Source organism: Lytechinus variegatus, chromosome 2, assembly GCF_018143015.1.
Source record: "Lytechinus variegatus isolate NC3 chromosome 2, Lvar_3.0, whole genome shotgun sequence".
NCBI lineage: Eukaryota > Metazoa > Echinodermata > Echinoidea > Temnopleuroida > Toxopneustidae > Lytechinus > Lytechinus variegatus.
Window position 1 is genome coordinate 15905460 of NC_054741.1, and position 18251 is coordinate 15923710.

General features: G+C 34.3%; 1 protein-coding gene across 1 annotated transcript in view; it reads left to right on the top strand.

The window, feature by feature from the left end:
- Positions 1 to 16756, top strand: part of LOC121407426 — a 59812-nt gene extending 43056 nt beyond the window's left edge. Inside the window, exons 36-53 of the mRNA XM_041598493.1 lie at positions 140 to 208; positions 767 to 917; positions 1431 to 1610; positions 2034 to 2112; positions 2790 to 2904; positions 3202 to 3254; positions 4623 to 4749; positions 5694 to 5797; positions 6650 to 6761; positions 7061 to 7217; positions 7989 to 8055; positions 8536 to 8602; positions 9063 to 9142; positions 10291 to 10417; positions 14439 to 14480; positions 14924 to 14992; positions 15541 to 15589; positions 15831 to 16756. Of these exons, the coding sequence (XP_041454427.1) occupies positions 140 to 208; positions 767 to 917; positions 1431 to 1610; positions 2034 to 2112; positions 2790 to 2904; positions 3202 to 3254; positions 4623 to 4749; positions 5694 to 5797; positions 6650 to 6761; positions 7061 to 7217; positions 7989 to 8055; positions 8536 to 8602; positions 9063 to 9142; positions 10291 to 10417; positions 14439 to 14480; positions 14924 to 14992; positions 15541 to 15589; positions 15831 to 15841 (1659 nt within the window). The 3' untranslated portion in view covers positions 15842 to 16756. The remainder of the gene's footprint in view (positions 1 to 139; positions 209 to 766; positions 918 to 1430; positions 1611 to 2033; positions 2113 to 2789; positions 2905 to 3201; positions 3255 to 4622; positions 4750 to 5693; positions 5798 to 6649; positions 6762 to 7060; positions 7218 to 7988; positions 8056 to 8535; positions 8603 to 9062; positions 9143 to 10290; positions 10418 to 14438; positions 14481 to 14923; positions 14993 to 15540; positions 15590 to 15830) is intronic.
- The last annotated feature ends 1495 nt before the right edge of the window (positions 16757 to 18251 follow it).

An 18251-nucleotide genomic window follows, 5' to 3' on the forward strand; every position in this document is an offset into this window, starting at 1 on the left:
TTAGAGCAGGATTCTTGCTTAAAAAAAAAATTTAGGCCTCAACGCCATCTTTTATCCATTCATGTTCTTGAAAGAACTTGTGTGCCGTAGTGCCCATGTTTGCAGTAATGCCATATGTTTTTGCCTTGTATTCATTCAGGATCTTCTAACTGTGACAAGCAACTTATTCAGTGAGGAACGTCAGCGGCGCTGGACTACTATTCATCAGGTATTTAAATTCTTTTCTTAAAATAATGAATAACCTAAAAGCATGGTGTTTTAGTTTCCAGTGGCACATGCAATGAAAGATTAAGTCTCATACAGAAGTCTATTGAGTAAGATGAAATCATATGTAACAATTGTAGATTTGAATATAAATAAACCTTCGTGGCTTTGAATAATCATATGGACTGGAGGTACGTTGTTCCTCATATTTTCCATCTTATCTTTTTCCTGATGAAGTGATATTTGTTCTACTTGATTTGTATTTGATCACAGCTATCCTTTCCCTAACCTAAATAGTTTGTATCAATATATTGTATCTAACTTGGAGACATCTAGTTTTTGTAGGCACCACTTTTCCAACAGGGTAAATGAATATGTTTTATTATCATATGAATGGCATTATTGTGAATATAATTATTCTAAGGTTGTTTTCAAATTCAGCACTGCTGCTATATTGAATTGCATAATGCAGGCAAAGTATCTGAGGTGTTCCACTTGTTTTGTTTTTTATATATATATATATGATGATGCTAACAGTATTCAACGTCATTTAACTCCCTAGGCCCGTCGACGTCGAAGTAGCTTCACAACAGACAGTGCTATGGGAATTGCTGTTAAACTCGAAGAATATCTCATGGAAATGGCCAAGATTGTTGAAGGGGAGAACGGGACTTGGACCGGAGTCAATATGACTATCTCTACAGAAAACATTGGTAGGATCTTATTTCTGTTTAGAAATTAGTTTTTGTCATGGTTTTTATCATGATAATGGCAGTGATGATGATGATGATGACATTTAGAGGGGAAAGGGGAGACAAGGTATTGAAATTCAATTATGCCTAGACTTCCAGGAACTTTGATGATAAATGAGGATGCTACAAATTATGACTACTGATACATGTATATAACAATGACGACGATGATTAGGGTGATGACGAATGTGACCAGGATTTGGATGTGACTGGAATGTCAAATGTGACAGACAAGGCCTGATGAATGTGACAGGGTGACTGAGATGACTGGGGTGACGAATGTGATTAGGGTGACCAAAGTGACTGGGGTGACCGAAGTGACTTGGGTGACGAATGTGACCGAGATGATGAAAATTAATTAAGTTGACAAATGTGACTGGGGTGACGATGTTGTCTTGCTTGGGGAGGTTCCATGACCTAACACTGTATTCCAGTCTTATGTTATTCTCTCCCACCTTCCCTCTCAATTTTCAGTCATTCAGGTGGACAGATATCGAGCCGATGATGTCATTCCGGGCACCATCTATCAATTCCCTGACTATACCAAATCAGAGTTCCAGTATGATCCAGGCCCAAATAGTTCATCCATACCCCTCGCAACAGATCAGATTACCTTACCAAGGAATGTGTATGACTACATCCCAGCAAAGAGAGGTTAGTATATGGCTGTTTATGGTTTTGTTTACGATATATTTTATCCGACTTGTATTTCCTTTAAAATGATTATACTCTTATTTTGTTTTCTTACTCTTATTTGTAAAGAATGACAAATTCATCATAAAAGTGAATACAGGATATAATTATTGCACGCTAGCTAGGGCACAGAAGGCATGGTATTCTATGCTTGTAAATGCAGCCTATCGGCTGATCGTATAGCTTATTTTTTTACCATATACTGCATTGAATATTATTTGCCATCAGTCATGTAATTTAAGTCTGCAATGTATTAGTCACTATCAAAACTGCGTGTTACTATAAAGCTCAGTGTTACTGTCCCTTGTATATTTTTACAATCTGTTATGCCGTTATTTAGAAGAAATTTGAACAAAAGTTGGAAATCTCTTCCTTCTTTAACAGATAACAATGGAATAATTACCATGGTTGGTATCATGTTCCATACCTTGGATGAGATTCTCCCAGTCATAAGCAGTGAAGAGTAAGTACATTCTACGTGATATTGCAGAGATATACTGATCCTGCTCTTTGTAATTCATCAATTTTTAAATAATCCTGGAATAAAATGTATGTGTTTGTGTGATTGTATTTTTGCAGATATGCATCAATTAGGTATGATTATTAACATCTTATTTACCGACCTTTAACGTCACCATCCCAAAAGACGTGACCAAGGCATGGAAATGGAACCTCTGCATACATCTGCAGCTTTCCCCATGTAGCTCGGTTAAAAGGTGCATGTCACAATGCCCAGTTGTGTTATTATTCATGGGAAAACATAAAGAAACCAGAAACGTGAATGTCCACCACCTTTCGGAAAAGAATTGCATCACGTTTGCATAAAGAGTTTTAGTAATAAAGAAAAACCTAAGACCGAAGAGGGTGCACAAAGACCAAGATATTTCAAGAAAGTTCTGGAAAAAGAAAGTGCAACAACGCAATTGTGATTCTTCTCCTAAGATTAAATTGAAGTAAAACCATTTCCAGCATGTTTGTACAGTGAGATTTTTCAAAGGGGTGAGTCTGTTCGATATAAGTCTACAGTCAATTTTTTATTCAACACTACTTCATCTTGGGTTTTTTTTCAAACTTCAAATAAGTTACTTAGATATTTCACAAATTTTTTCATGTTGATTTCTTACGATTGTGTTATTTCAGTGAAATCTATAAGGATTCTATGAAAGTAAATAGTCGCATCATATTCCTTCGAGTTAATCCTCCTCTCCGCAAGAGTCTATACAACAAGATTGTCATGCAGTTTGAACATAAGAAGGTGAGTTATTTTTCAAATGTATCGGATCCGCAAAATTGTATGATTAAAATGATTAAATTTACTTGTTTCTTTACACTGACAAGTGTGATATTGTGTTAAAACATGGATAGTCACTGTTAAATGGTGCGAATGATATTTTTCCAAATGACTCATCCTATCATCCTACCCAAACCTGTTGAAAATCTCATGATCCTCATTAAACTAAAAGCTGTTGTAAATGTTTTGCCAGATATATTTGATAAATTGCATAGCTAATAGAAGTTAACCCTCTTTCTATATTTTCTTTACAAATTGCAGCCTCTAACTGACAGCGATGAACCATACTGTGTCTTTTGGGATTTTAGTGTTCCGTAAGTAACAAAAAGAAAAATTAGAAATCATGAAACAAGAAAAACACATGGAAAGCACACAAATAGAAGTCTAAGTGATAATAAATGAAGCAAGACAAGATCTCAAAATTGTTTTATTTTTATGAGAATTAGTCGATATCGAAATGAACAAAACAAAAACTCAGAAGGCAGACACTTTAAAGAAATTCAATGCAACAGATATTCCAATTGACATGGGAAAGACTGGTAATGATAAAGGATTGTAGATTGCTCATCAATGCATCTTGTTGAATCTATTACGAGAATCAGTGATGAAATTGTTGTTTGGGTATACCTGAGTGATATGTTACAAGTCCACAAACAGTCATTGACTCTAAAGGACACTAGTACAACATTGGTTATGAATCCAGACTGCATACTGCCTTAACAATGAACCATCAAAGAGTTGAATGTTACACATTTGAAATCTTAGATGTAGAATTTGATTTTTTTTTTTGTAATTTGAATTCTAAGTTTGAAATTAAAATTCTGAATTCAAAATCTTAAACCTTGTCTAGAGATATTTTGGTGTATGACTAAGAATCACAAAATTTACACCTTTGGGGGATTCTCCAGAACAGAAGAGGAGCCTTAAATCTGGAATTTTACATTTGAAATGTGAAATATAGGAATTAAGAGCTGTTGGAATAGGAATTTAAAATTGTTGTATTGATACTATTCAGCCCTTTTTTTGCACAACCACGTCGTCACTATATAACACAACTTTGCATTCCCAAAGGGACTTTGGATATTAATACACTTGCATTTAGTCTGCAAAGCTTATTACAGTGCAAAAGCATTTCAAGGAATTAATTCCTGCGAGGTATCCATATACCTCACCTCAGTAGATTGCTGCACATGAGGAGTGATTTCTTGCCGAAAGGAAATATCACCATGCCTGGGCTTTAAACCCATAACCTTTTGTGCCAAGGTCCAAAGACTAACCCACTAGTCCACAATGCTCCTTATGGTACAAAGATATAAATGTAGCCATCTGAATTACTCAACGGATTAAAGGACACTAGTACATCAATTGGTTCCGAACTATGGCCACTGGTTTGGAGACAATTTAAAATATGAAATTAGCGACTTGACATTGGAAATGTGAATATGATGTTTGAAACCTGACATTATAAACTTCAAATATTAAATCTAGAATTGACGTTTCGATTGTGAAATGTAATACTATTATATTCAGTGGGATAAGATCTAGCTTTCAATGGGATAAAAGATGTAGCTTTGTACAGTATATTTGAATTATGAAATAAACAGTTGGAGTCTCGAACTATCATGTACAGTGGCATAAAAGACGTGTGTGAATTGTTTTGATCGTTTATCACTGGCCAATAGGTACACCAAGGAGGGGGCTTGGAGTATGAGAGGATGCACACTGGAAGAAAGTAACGATACTCATACCACATGTCATTGTGATCACCTGACACACTTTGCCATCCTGACACAGGATAGAGACCCTGTGGTAGGTATCATGTGATACTATCCTTGACAGTAGCTGTTCATATAGAAGGCTCCCAGTGTCTCGTCCAATCCTAAATTATGTAACATATGAGCGTCATACTGTCAATATGTCTTTAAACCATGATGACATGTACCTGTTATTCTGATAATAATTATAATATAGGTTTATAGAGTTCAGAATCTATTCACTTACGTATATATTCTATTGTGCTTTATAAGAATCATCATGTGCTTGTTATTCAAGGTTATAGATGTGTTTTGATATGAAGTTGTTTATAGTGCTTTTATCATAATTATAGCTGTTCTCTACCATATAAAAGCATATTTGTTTATATTTTTTTTCTCTCTCTATCTCTCTGTTAGATGTGGGTCATAAGGGGAGCATTTTATTACAAATAGTCTGTGATTTCACCGGCAGTTGTTACAAGATACTGAATTCCGTCAATCTGATTGGCCCAGAACAAAATATAATCTGTTAAAATGACTGATAAGATGCTTCATGACATGCATACAAGGTTGTTTTTTCACTTTTGTCTTGTGCTCTTTGGGAGATAATGATAATTTTGATATGCAACATTTATATATCGCTTAATACAAACATTTCTGTAAAGCGTTGCGTACTATTACCCCGGCTTAAGCATAGCTATCCTGATCGGATGCTTGAGCATTCAAGGAATTCCTTCCTAACGGGTACCCATTTACTGCACCTGGGTGGAGAGTGGCAAATATATATATATATGTACATCTTGCCAAAGGACTAGAGTGCTGCGGTGGGATATGAACCCCGGACCTTGTGGTTCAAAGTCCGGAGACTTATCCACTGAACCTCAACACCTATACAAATGGAGATGTGAAACACTTGAATTATATTTGCATAAGAAAATGAAAGTTGGTTATATGATGTACTTATACTTGTTTGGGCTATGGTTTACATGCATCTTTCAGGTTGTGTCCATTCATGCTAAGTACTTGCAGTATATCACATGGGGAGGTATTGTCTTGTCTCTGATTGCCCTTATCCTTCTTCTACTCATCTTCATATCTGTAGGGTAAGTATCTAGAAATTAAAAAAGTGTACAGTTCTATTCTATTCTTAAAAGATATGAATTATATCTTTAGTGTACACTGTATAATCCAACTTGCGTATAACATCTGTAGTTCTTTATGAAGTCTACCTAAGTGCTAATTGGGTGTTTATTTTTATTTTCATCAAGTCTGTGAATCTGTAAATTCCTCAGACATTAATGCAATTCTCATCTATGGCCAATAGTCAATATATAAGATTTCATAGTGAATTACTTTTCAAGGGAAATCGTGCAACAGTTATTTTTGTGGCATGTTTTTAGAAATTAATTTTTTGTGGATAATTTACTTCATCAAACTTTGAACTTTTTTACAGTTTTTTTTCAGCTTGTCACCTGATGAGTTTCAATTTAAAATTCTTCTTTATCTTTTATCAATGATATTTTGGAATGTAGGTATTTTGATGACGTTAGAAATATTTATGTTGGAATCAATCCCTTTTCATGATTGCACAATCTTTGAACATATTTTCCATAGTACAAGCCTAATGTGTTTGATAATATGCAGATATTGACTGATGGGGCTTTAATTGGACTGCAGGATTCATATTTTCCTGAGGGGTTATATTTTCACGAACTGAGCAGCGCTGAAGGAAAATATGAATCTGGTTGTTTTAAGAATTTGCTTAGTAAATGATACATGCATATACTTAATTCATTGGAGACTGAGCGCATGGCCTGGAGTCTGTGGAAAAACATGATTTAGCAAAATCATTCAGTCTTCATCAGGTTTAACAGATAGATACAGTTACATCATATGTGACATCAATTTTTCAATATCTTTATATAATTTCCACTCTTGTTCATTTCTGTTCACAGAGATATCCATAACATCCGTAACTCCATCCACGTCAACATGATCTTATCAATGGTGTTTGCCAAGGTCACCTATATAGTCCTTGATTTTCTAGACCCCTCTGCAATAGATTGGGTGAGTTCAAATATTTTTTATTTATTTATTTAAACAGGGTAGCCCTGTCAGTAGTCAAATACTGTTGTACTTGGGGCCCTGTATTTTCAAGTGTACTTCTAATAACGGAAAATTGTATATAAAACTGAGAATAAGAATGTAACCCAGAATTGCAATTGGAAAGCAATAGGGAAAAAAGATAAATGATGAGGGAGAGATGGGGTAAAGAAGAAAATGAGAGAGCTAGAGCAGAACAATTAGGCACATCACCATACTTTTACACTATGATATAATATAATATATTTCTTATTGTTTTCCAGATTACCTGTAAGGCGATTGCCTGTGTGATGCAGTTCTTCTATACAGGTGTATTCAGCTGGATGCTGATCCAAGGTGTACATCTTTTGGTGGAGACTTGCAACCCTAAGAATATCCCCTACAAAGAGAAGTTCAGATACTACTTTCTTGTTGCATGGGGTGAGACTATTTATGAAATGGAGTTACCACCTTAATTATTGTCATCATCACCGCCATAGTCATCACCATCATAATTGTCATCATCATCGTCGCCATCATCATTGTCATTATTAACATTATCTTTATCCTCTCTCTTTATCGTCTTCATGTTGTATTACTATTATCATCATCATTTGCATTCTTCATTGTTGTCATCATTACTAATATCATCATCATAATCATTCATTCATCATCGTGATCATCAACAACAGTGTTAGCACTATATGCCGTCTACATTATCACTACCACTACAATCCCATCTCCATCAAAGCCCTTATCATATTTTCTTTAATAATAATATAATTTGGATAAAAATCACTATCATCAATTCATTGTTCCTATAGTGGCGGAAAAAAGAAGAAATTTGTAGGGTAATAGTGGTGGTGGTGGTAGCATTTTATTAAAATTGTACTACATATTTGCCATGCTTTTAATACGCTACTTTATCGATAAGTTATAGACTAATGCATTTTAATCAGATATTACATTATGGTGGTGGTAGTAGAAGCAGCATTTTATTAAAGTTGTACTACATATTTGTCATGCTTTTAATATGCTTCTTCATTGATAACATAGACTAATGCATTCTAATCAAATATTACATTATTGTGGTGGTAGTAGTTCAGCATTTTATTAAGATGTACTACATATTTGCCAAGCTTTTGATATGCTACTTGATCGATAAAATACTTGTAATATATTCTAATCAAATATTACATATTTATCTTGCAGGTATTCCCTTCATGATTGTTGGTATATCATTTGCCCTGGCTCATCAAGGTTATGGTACAACAGAGGAGTAAGTCTATATCTCTTTATTTGAAAAAAAAAAAAATCATCACCCCATTTCTTGGACAATAGAATGAGCCTTTTGGTATCAGTAAGCAGATTCTTGAAGTATCGCTTGTAAACAAAATTAATTCTTTATCCATATATACAACCGATCTCAATAAAAAGTAACATTTCCATTTATGGTTGCATACCTTCTGTTTATATTTGAGGTTGTAATGTGGTTTCTCATTGTTAAAGAAACATGATTCGCCCATCAAATACTGGACTAAGATCTACAAATTGATGGTGTTTTGCTTTGGAAAGGACGTGAAATACTATTAAAATGTATGTGATGTAATGTGCATGAAAATACTTTTTTAGAAGAGAATATAAAAAGGAATTTCGATTTTTAAGCGGTACTATAAAGTGAAATATCTGCTTCCATAACTCCCATGATAATTATTTCAGTATGAAAACCTTTTAATTTATTTTCCTTTGCAATATCTAGATGCTGGTTGACTTTTCAAAATAATGCATTATGGATCTTTCTGGGTACAAGTCTGTCAATAATATTTGTAAGTATGAATGCAAATGATTCATTGTTTTGAATCTAATTGAAACCTTTTTCTTTAATTTTTTGCTTGCCTAATTCTTGAGGCAAACATCAGCTAGTTTTAGACAATTTTCGCCCTTAAATTTTCTTCAAGGCAAAAACCAACCCATTCTTCCTCCATGGTTGTCGATGAGGACCAAATTTTTGACAAATGAACCCCCTTCCCAAAAAATTTGGTATAGGCATGAATCATGTGTGGGCACTAATTTGAATTACATCTACTGTCTACTTAATATATATGCTACAATTCTTATGTCAGAGACATTCTAAAGTTAACGATGATTCAAATTTAAGGGCTTGCAAAAATGTTGCATCCTTATTGAGCAATAAATTAGGTAGCCTCTTGTTATCTCATCCTACATAATGCCCCATCATCATTTTCATTTGTAACTTTCATTGTTTTTCTCTTTTTCTTTCTTTAGATCAACATGATTATTGTGGTGTTTGTTTACTGTACGACCTCGAAAGAATCAAGACGTTCAGACCCACTGAAAGCAAGAAAGTGAGTTTAACTTGGAAATCATGCTTGATTTATGGTGAAAATGAGAAATGAAAATGAATCGCTTTACTACCATTGGATGTAATATGCGGGTACATGATCTGAGTAGTGTTTCATGATGTATGATTTCCAATGGCTAATTTGTTCTTAGCCAATCAGATACAAGGATTTTGGTAGCTTATTGCAGTTGTCAGTTAAGATCACTGAGTATTTATTTGTTTCATGAAATGCTCCCCAGATTTCCTTTTCTAATCGATTTTAACCAATCCAGTATTATTATCAGGAGATTTGGGGGATTGTCCTTCTTTGGATTGGGACCTTTGTGATGGTAAACTAACAGGCAACCTATTTTTATTTGACAAGCAAAATAATAATGCATGTGAAACTCATTGTACTGGTATTTGATGAAAACTAATGATAGACAAGCTAGTTACATACAGGCAAGTTATTTTTATTTGAAAACCAAAATTTATTGCAGTAAAACTCATACTGGTATAAGAAGGAAATTAATTATAGACAAGCCTATTATGATGGCAAGTGAGTGAAGTTGTCTCACGGTACACCATGTATTCTTTCGTGGGCATACGCTAGTCCAGGACCACCCAAACTCAACGTTTATTCTCCTGAAGATTACAAGAACACACTTGTCCAATCGTTAAGTTTTGTTGGTCCTGAAAAGAATACATTGGTGTACCATGAAAAAAACTACACTTTTCTTCTTCGCCATGGAAAATGGAATTGGGATTTGTATGATTGTATTTATAGGAAAGTTATTACTTTAATTTGTATTATCATACTCAATTCATTTTGTGTTCAGTTGAATATTCACTCCCAAACATCAAAGTTCATTGAAAAGTCAAATGTAAACTAGTTAATAGATTGAATTTATTTGATTGGGCCAACATTGATTTCCATCTTTCATTTGTGGAAGTGTCATGGTCTAGTGGTTCGGACTCATGAACCATGCGTTCAAATCCTCACCATGGTGTTAATTTCCTCAAGAAATTTGTCCCTATCGATCTTCACTTGACCGAGATGAGTTAAAAGGTCACCAGAAGTCAGTCAGTTACCTAGCCCAGTCAGTTACGGTATATAAAAGTGCCTTGTGCGCAATAGAAATGTCCCTTCATTATCATCATTTTATTTTTCAGGGCAAGCTCACGAGCCACAGCCATCATGCTACCCCTACTTGGTATCACATGGTCACTGTCCGTCGTTGAAGTCAAATATGGTCTCATTGAACTTACCTACGTGTTCACTGCATTGCATGCACTGCAGGTCAGTAGATGGATTTCATTTTTTTAACTCGCTCTGTGGGTGTAGTCATGTGTCTTTCATTTTCTTTATCAGCCTATCGCACGTTAATTTCTCTGAAAAGCGTGAAATGGTTTATTGGGCCTGAAAATGTAGATATTTCTTTTGTTGACTCAATTCTGGTGTCTAGATTGAATAACAGAAAAACTTTGTATTTAATTATTTTACTTCTCATTAGAACGGGGGGGGGGGGGTAGTATAAAGAGTAGGCCTACATCAAAGGCTGATATTTAATTGGAGAAATATAGCTAGAAGAGGCATAAGCGATGTTGTGTCTCACTCACTTGTTGAAATAACCAGAATTATCACGATTTGCGACGGCATGCAACAGAATTGTATCAGAAGTTTATTGTGAAATACATGGGATGTAATAACATTGTATAAAATATGGAATGGGCTTTTTGATAAAATGCCACTGCATTTTCACCTGCATCTATTGTCTTTTTTTATATGGATTATAGCAATGATATTCTTCATGTGTGAAAGTGTTTGTGGTTGTAGTCTAGCTGAGAGGTTTAGATGATATAGTTAATAATTAGGTTAATAATTAGAGATGGAAAAATATGAGAACAGTAATGCTGTTTTGTTAAGAAGAAGATTGAGTGACTATAATCTGTTATGGAAATTGAATAATGAATGTAACAGTAACAATAAAAATCATGCATAATATTAAAGAGAACACAAAACATTGTGATCCCTCAGCCACTGTGCACTGAGTATTTATGTCTAGTTTTAATATTCTTTCAAGTGCAAAATGTTACCCGGCACCCTTGACATGGACGCGGATCACAAATCATATTACTCACAGCAGTTGTTGTTTAGTAATAAATCTTTATACTTTATACACCTGTACAAGAATAATTAAAGGAAATTTGTTAATATTTCTTAGGTGTTTCGGGCAATATTTTTTTACATGTTTTGAATGATAATCATTGACAATCAATGAATAGATAGATGGATTGAAGTAGTACATTATAGATAGTAACGTTGGGATATTGAATATTGCTGTGAAGTATATGATGGGTGTCATGGGGCTCTAACTTTGAGCCTGTTTTTATTTGAAAACTTGAAACACAAAGTAGATATTAAACTTAAACATCATGGGAAAAAAACACATTGTGATTGCAGTTTGAATGTCATATGTTCATTTCTTCTAACATAATGGATGCGTAGTATATAATCGATTTTATTTAAAAAAAAAACAGCACATAATACAGTTTGTTGGCTGTGACAGTGTATTATGAGTTTAAATGTAGTGAAGTATAACTATTATAAAAAAAAATATACTAACTATTAGCGTATGGCTGTTCACCTACAGTTTTAAATACCAATAATAAGAAGAAAAGTTATATATGTATTTTTTTTAAGTTAAAAAATGTTGCCAGGCACATTGATAGGGCTGTGGATGAAGAATCATATTATTTTCAGAAGTTATTTATTAATAAGTTTGCCCTTTTTGCATGAATATTGTATTAAAATGTGCCATGTGGCTTTAACTTTGAGTTTGTTTTTAGAACACTTGAAACACTATGTAGAAATTAAATATTAGTAACAAAAAAAGCACTGATTTTAGAGTTCTTTGAATGTCAAATCTTCTATTTCTTTGTAACATAATACATACATAGACTATAATCATTTTTCATATTCAAAAAGTAGATACAGCACAAAATATGCAGTCTAGTACAGTATATCATCAGTTTAAATATAGTGAACTATAAGTAGAAAAGTAAATGAACTGTAGAAAATAAACATCAGTGAAGAAGTGAAACATATTTAGAGTGCTTTGAAACTCGATACACAGTACATTGACCTCTGTATATTGTATATAAAACATATTAACTATAAAGGCTGCTATCGATAACCTCTTTATCGCTAGTCTTGTCAATAATCGCTTATTTTTTGCCACTTAGCGATATCGATAACCTTTCTCACATTGTTGATAATACCTGCTATTATGTAGGGACATGACAGTGATTTTCCGCAATTTCACAGAATTCACGGAAACGACCTTTGAAAGTTGCTTTTCAAACGGAAAATATCGGAAAACATATTTTTCCTCAAAATGCATAGGACAGCAACAGAAATTACTCAAAAATCTCAACAAAATACTAATATTTACTTGCCACAAAACACGATCTCACTTTGATGTAATTATGACAATCCAAACATCGTGACTCCACTTGACTCCATTCGATCGTATATCGAAAACATTCACAAGCGCAAGCTCAATTTTAGTTTTGGTCTTATGTTTGTGGTGATGGTTGTGCTGTAGTGCCTTGTGGAATAGCTGTTGCAGGAGCTGATGGAACTGTGTCTTCGGGCATTGATGATTCTTCAGAAAAAAAAATCCTGGCTTACGCACATAGCGCGTAGTTGTGAGGACTTCTTTGTAGTTCTTTTAGGACAGTTTGAAGTTCTTTATAATAGCTTTGGTGTGATTGGATTTTTGGAGAGAATTATTGAGTCTTGCAATTCTTCCTTCCATTCTTTCTATGGTACCATCCATTTCTTCTATTATTCGGTTGATCAATGTCTTCTGCTGTTGGTGGTGATGTCTTATTCGTGCTACCACTCCACTTAGTTGGAGGGTGAATGATCTCATCTTACTATCAGGGGCCGCGGAACGGTTTTCAAAGTGGGGGGGGGGCTGACCATGCTAAAAATCACAATTATATGGTAATTTTTATGTTTTTGTACACCGTTCAGCGGCCCCTGACTACAGGTGTCCATTCTTACGCTAAAACATGAAGTGATACAGCTCACAATTGGTGGTTTCAGATTGCGTGAAAGTTTGTTAGTTTGAGGTATTTTCTGATCCTTTCGCTTTTACACATTCATGGTCACTTTCTCAGTTTGTCTGTATTCTGGATCATTTCTTTTTTGCTTCTGTCTCTCCTGATCTTTGAAGTCAGGATGGGACCTTCTGAGTGATTTCCTTGTTAAGTCTGACTGCCTTTCTTGATGTCTCATGTTAGGACATGACCTTTTGAGTGTTTTTTTTTTGGTCCCTTGTTCTCTCAACCTTATTACAGGATTGTTTCCACTCTTTCTCTTTCTCTGAGCCGCTGCTGTTAAATGAACACTATTTTTGTCACCTTGTCTGACATCAGTGCTGAAATGTTTTTGTACCTGAGTATTTTGTGCTGTAGGATACAAACTGAAGTCAAACGTTCTTCAAGAAACTGCAATACATGTTTTTGTGCCAGGCAAAATTCAGAATTATAGATCAACACCCGACAATACTGGTATTCAATATTGCATTTAAAGCCTGTTCACATCATTCATGGGCATCTACATCAGTAGCCTTTACATCACCACATATATGAATTTTCTTTCTTTGAAATTGCTTTTTACACTTTGTACAACGATGGCTTTTCAATCTCATTTCAGAGCTATATGATACCTTGCAGTACTGACAAAAAGGAATCTATACAAGAATGTGACCGCAATATTTTTTTGGAGAAAATTTCTTCTCCCCACATCTGCTGCAAATATAACATGACTCATTTGTATCTACATCAGTAGCCTTACATCACCACTTATATGATTTTCCTCTCTTTGAAATGAACTGAATTGCTTTTTACACTTTGTACAAAATGTACAACAATGACTTTTCAATCTCAGTTCAATTTCAGAGCTATATGATACCTTGAAGTACTGACATGAAAAGGAATCTATACTGCAATTTTTTTTTTTTTTTAGGAAACACCTTCTGACATTTGCAGCAAATATAGCATGAATGTTTCTGGAGGTTTTCTCTCAACTTGAATAATTTTCCACATCTGTTACATGTATGTGCCATGTTGCCATAAAATAAATGGGCTCCTTTGTTGCCTCGAAGTTAGTGCCTGCCTGTAAAGCCTGCGAAAAAATGAAACCAGCAAATAAGCAACTTGAATCAATTTGTTTTCTTCAAGTAATTATTTTACATATTTAATGTATTAAAAGTCATAGTTTCTTCTTTTTTTTATTCTTCTTACTCCAGGGATTTTTCATAGCAATATTTTATGGTGTCTGCAATCCAGAGGTAAGATTTTTCTTATTTATCTTTTCCTCCTCCTCATCCCTTTTTTAACCATAACTAATGATCAAAATAATTACATTATACATGTATATCATGGAATTAACTGTAATGGGTCATATTTGTGGTCTTTTTACTATTTGATGATCAGAGCAAGTGTATCATTAACGTAAGTTGTCCGATAGTTGTGAGACAACTATCCATATTAATTGGCTGAGAAGCCCAGCTGGTCGATTACTTATGTTGTAAATGTTGGAACATGACATTTTGTATACAACTTCCATGAATTGGTTATTTTATAACTGAAATGACCCTTAAAGCCAGCAAGAACTGGAAAAAATTTTTAGATTTATGACATGTATTCCTGAATTCTGTTCAAATTCTGTTGCTCCTTTCATAGTTCTCAAACTGAAGGGATTTGTAATTATGTGTATGAATTTCCCACATAGGTACGCCTTGCCTTCATGGGAGCCGACTTTCAGGTGGAATTATCTAAAGTGGAAGAATCAAGAACAGTGGTAAGTTGGTTTTATACTTGTGCAGAATAACTTGTCATGGCTGCTCATAACAAATGGGAAGAGCGACAGTTCACCCCCCCCCCCCCCCATCTGCCATGTCTATTTATTTAAAATCGTAATAGTTAAGAAAATACTCTACACTAGATCCTTTCAAGTCATTCATATGATGTCTGAAAAGATTTCTTAATCAACAGTTTAGAAAGCTATTCTGAAGTCATCTGAATGAATACAAAAAATCTAGTGCAAATTTCAGGTAGAATTTTTTGGACTTAAAACAAATTATGAGGTGAGCTGAGGAGTAATGTAACTCAAATTTTATTCATTTAGTTGGATTTGACTCGCTTCAATGATTTTACAGGGGTCATTACATTATACATGTATATCGTGGAATTTACTTGATCATTTGACCGAGAAAGACTTGTTTCTTTGTATACCATTTTTGGGGAGGGAGACTATCCTTATGTAGATTTGGGGCATCAAGAGATTTTAAAAGTAAAATATTGCATGATTTCTTAAGATTTTTTTTTTTCATTTTGTATCCTACATAGACACCAGAACCAGAGGAGCTGGAGTTGGTTCAACTTGCTAAACCTTCATGTAAGTATCTTCAACATGCATCTCTTTTCCCATTCATTCTGTGGTTTCCCTGTGTGAGAATAGATATTGAATTTCAGTTTTAAAGCTTGCAATTTGTTTGACAGTGGATATATCTTGCTAATGAAATCTGTTAACATATACAGTCCCTTTAGTTCTCATTGTCTGACTTTGAATGATAGGAGAATTGAATACTTTTTCTCTAACCATATTTATATATTTTTTTTTATTTTTTTTTCAACAGATAAAGCATAGCGTGCTTGATGCCATCCTCAACACGTTGTTTGGATCCTGATTCTAATACAAACTCTCCAAGCCAATTTTAGGGAGAGAACAACCATCTTACCAGCCATTTAAATGCTTCCACAATCCTCAGTCTTCACCCACATTTAGCTGTTGTGAGCTGCAAGAGGGATATTTCATCCCAGTATAACTCGAATAATGTCAGCCTATGGAGTTTAGTTTGCTTCATTTATTTGTCTTCTGTATACTAAACAAAAGAATTTTGTTTTTCATCATGCAGTCATAATTTGTATCAGCATGTAATTTTCGTAAATTTACAATTATCTAAATTATTCTGATCGACAATTATTTAGCTGTCCAAAGTAACACTCCATTTCAAAAACAAATTGAGAATATCAACATTTGTTTCCTTATTACTCGTAGCCTTCAAAATTGTTGAATATAATGTATTTTCATACACTTAATCTTGTATACATGTAGGTATACCAAGTTCCTAATTGTAGTAAATGACATCTAGTTCATATGTTCTTGTATCATATAGAAAAGTGCCAATAGTTTTGTTTTATATCATACATACATGTATATGTAAAGATAATTAAAAGGTTAATATGTATATTAAATGTAAATAAGCAAAACTATTTTATTTAAAAATGAGAGTAGATTGTTTGTCTGTTCCCTGCGACTACAGTCTAAGCTCTTATCAAGCTAGAACATGGACATGGATTTTGATATTTTATTTTGTAAATTAGAAATTATATTTTCTGACAGGTTGTCAACAACCATATGAATAAATTAATTTCAAACAAACTTGCTCTTGCTTTAGGTCTTTTATGAACTGTGGTATACATGTTTTTGAAGTTGTAATTTAGGTCACTTATGCCCGGGGGGACCACTTCCATTGACAAGTGGATACCATGCATTACCCCCAAAACATGTAAAAAGGATCTCTTCTTCAAGATAGGGCACGTTACGTACGTAACATAATAACGGTGTCAAAAACAGAAGGGTATTTTTTCGCTAGGAAAACTACATGTTTACAGTCCAATTTGCGAGGGTATAGACAGAAAAATACTTTATAAAGGATGTACTTTTTGCCCCAACACTACGTTTTTAGCATGATATGTGGGATGGTACTAAACCCAATGAAAGTAAAGGTAAAGCCAACATCTGTGACATTACAATTAAGATATCGTTGTACTTGTCTAGGGGGTCAATTCAGGGAATACTAATTGTCAAGGCTACCATTTTATTTCCTGTACTTGTTATGGGTAGGGATTCACATGCCAATACTTGTGTAGGGGTGCATTTTCAGAACATCTAAAATACTTGTTTAGGGTGCTTTTTGAAACTCTTTCATGCATGGTATCCACTCGTCAATGGAAATGCCCCCCCCCCCCGCGCACTTATGTTACACAATACTGTCAGTTGGAAGAGAGAGAAAAAGAAAGAGAAATATAAAATGTGTGAACACATGTGTTAATAGCTCCATGATTTCAGTAATGAGGGTTATGAAATGTGATGAAAAGAGATGCGTAGTATAATATCACTATCATCCTGACTTGTGTGTAACTGCTTATATTGAAATACATTACTTTCAGTGGGTCCATATACTTCCTAATAATGACATTTCAAAAACTTAACCTTGGTTAAAGACCCAGCCCGGGCCCATAAGTGAAATTGACAAATCTTATACCAACCAAAAGCTTATAAATTACTTAACACAAAAATGCAAACTTTCTGCGTTTTCATACATGTAGCTACCATTATAAGGCTTTGAAAATTGACTCTCTTGTACTTGCTTTCACAAGCCTCGAGACTGGATGTCATGTTTGTTGTTTTGATTCCATAGAGTTGTACACAAAAATCTGAATCTAATATTTCATTTCTCGTTTATTAGGCGCAGCTTCCAGTTCTATCTGCATTCAGATTATGTGTAAAAACTTATCCTGACAGCAATTTAGGGTCATTAAAAGCCGAACAAAAAAATCAACAAAACAATTTGCTGCAAATTGGAAAAAAATTACCCCTTTTCAAACCTATTGGATCACGTTTCCAACAAACGAGGCCATTGAAAAGCACTTGAAAGCCTTTAGTTGAAATCCCCTGAGAAACCCGTTAGATTTCAGTTTTTCATAAGCAAAATACTCGGGTGTTAAGCTGTGGATATGCATAAAACTTGCATTGTTATACTCTGTAGCTTTGTCAATATCACTTTTAGCTCCAGACTGGGTCTTTAACAATGCCTCCCCCGCCGTCAGAAACGGTTAAAATGGCATTTTCTCTGACGTTCTTCCTATATTCCAACAAATTTGTTGGAATTTAGTAAGAACGATCCTTCATCATGGAGCAAGCATGAAGATAATTCTTTCAAATTGAATTACATGACAAGTAAATATAAAATAATCAGGCAACCTCAGAGAGT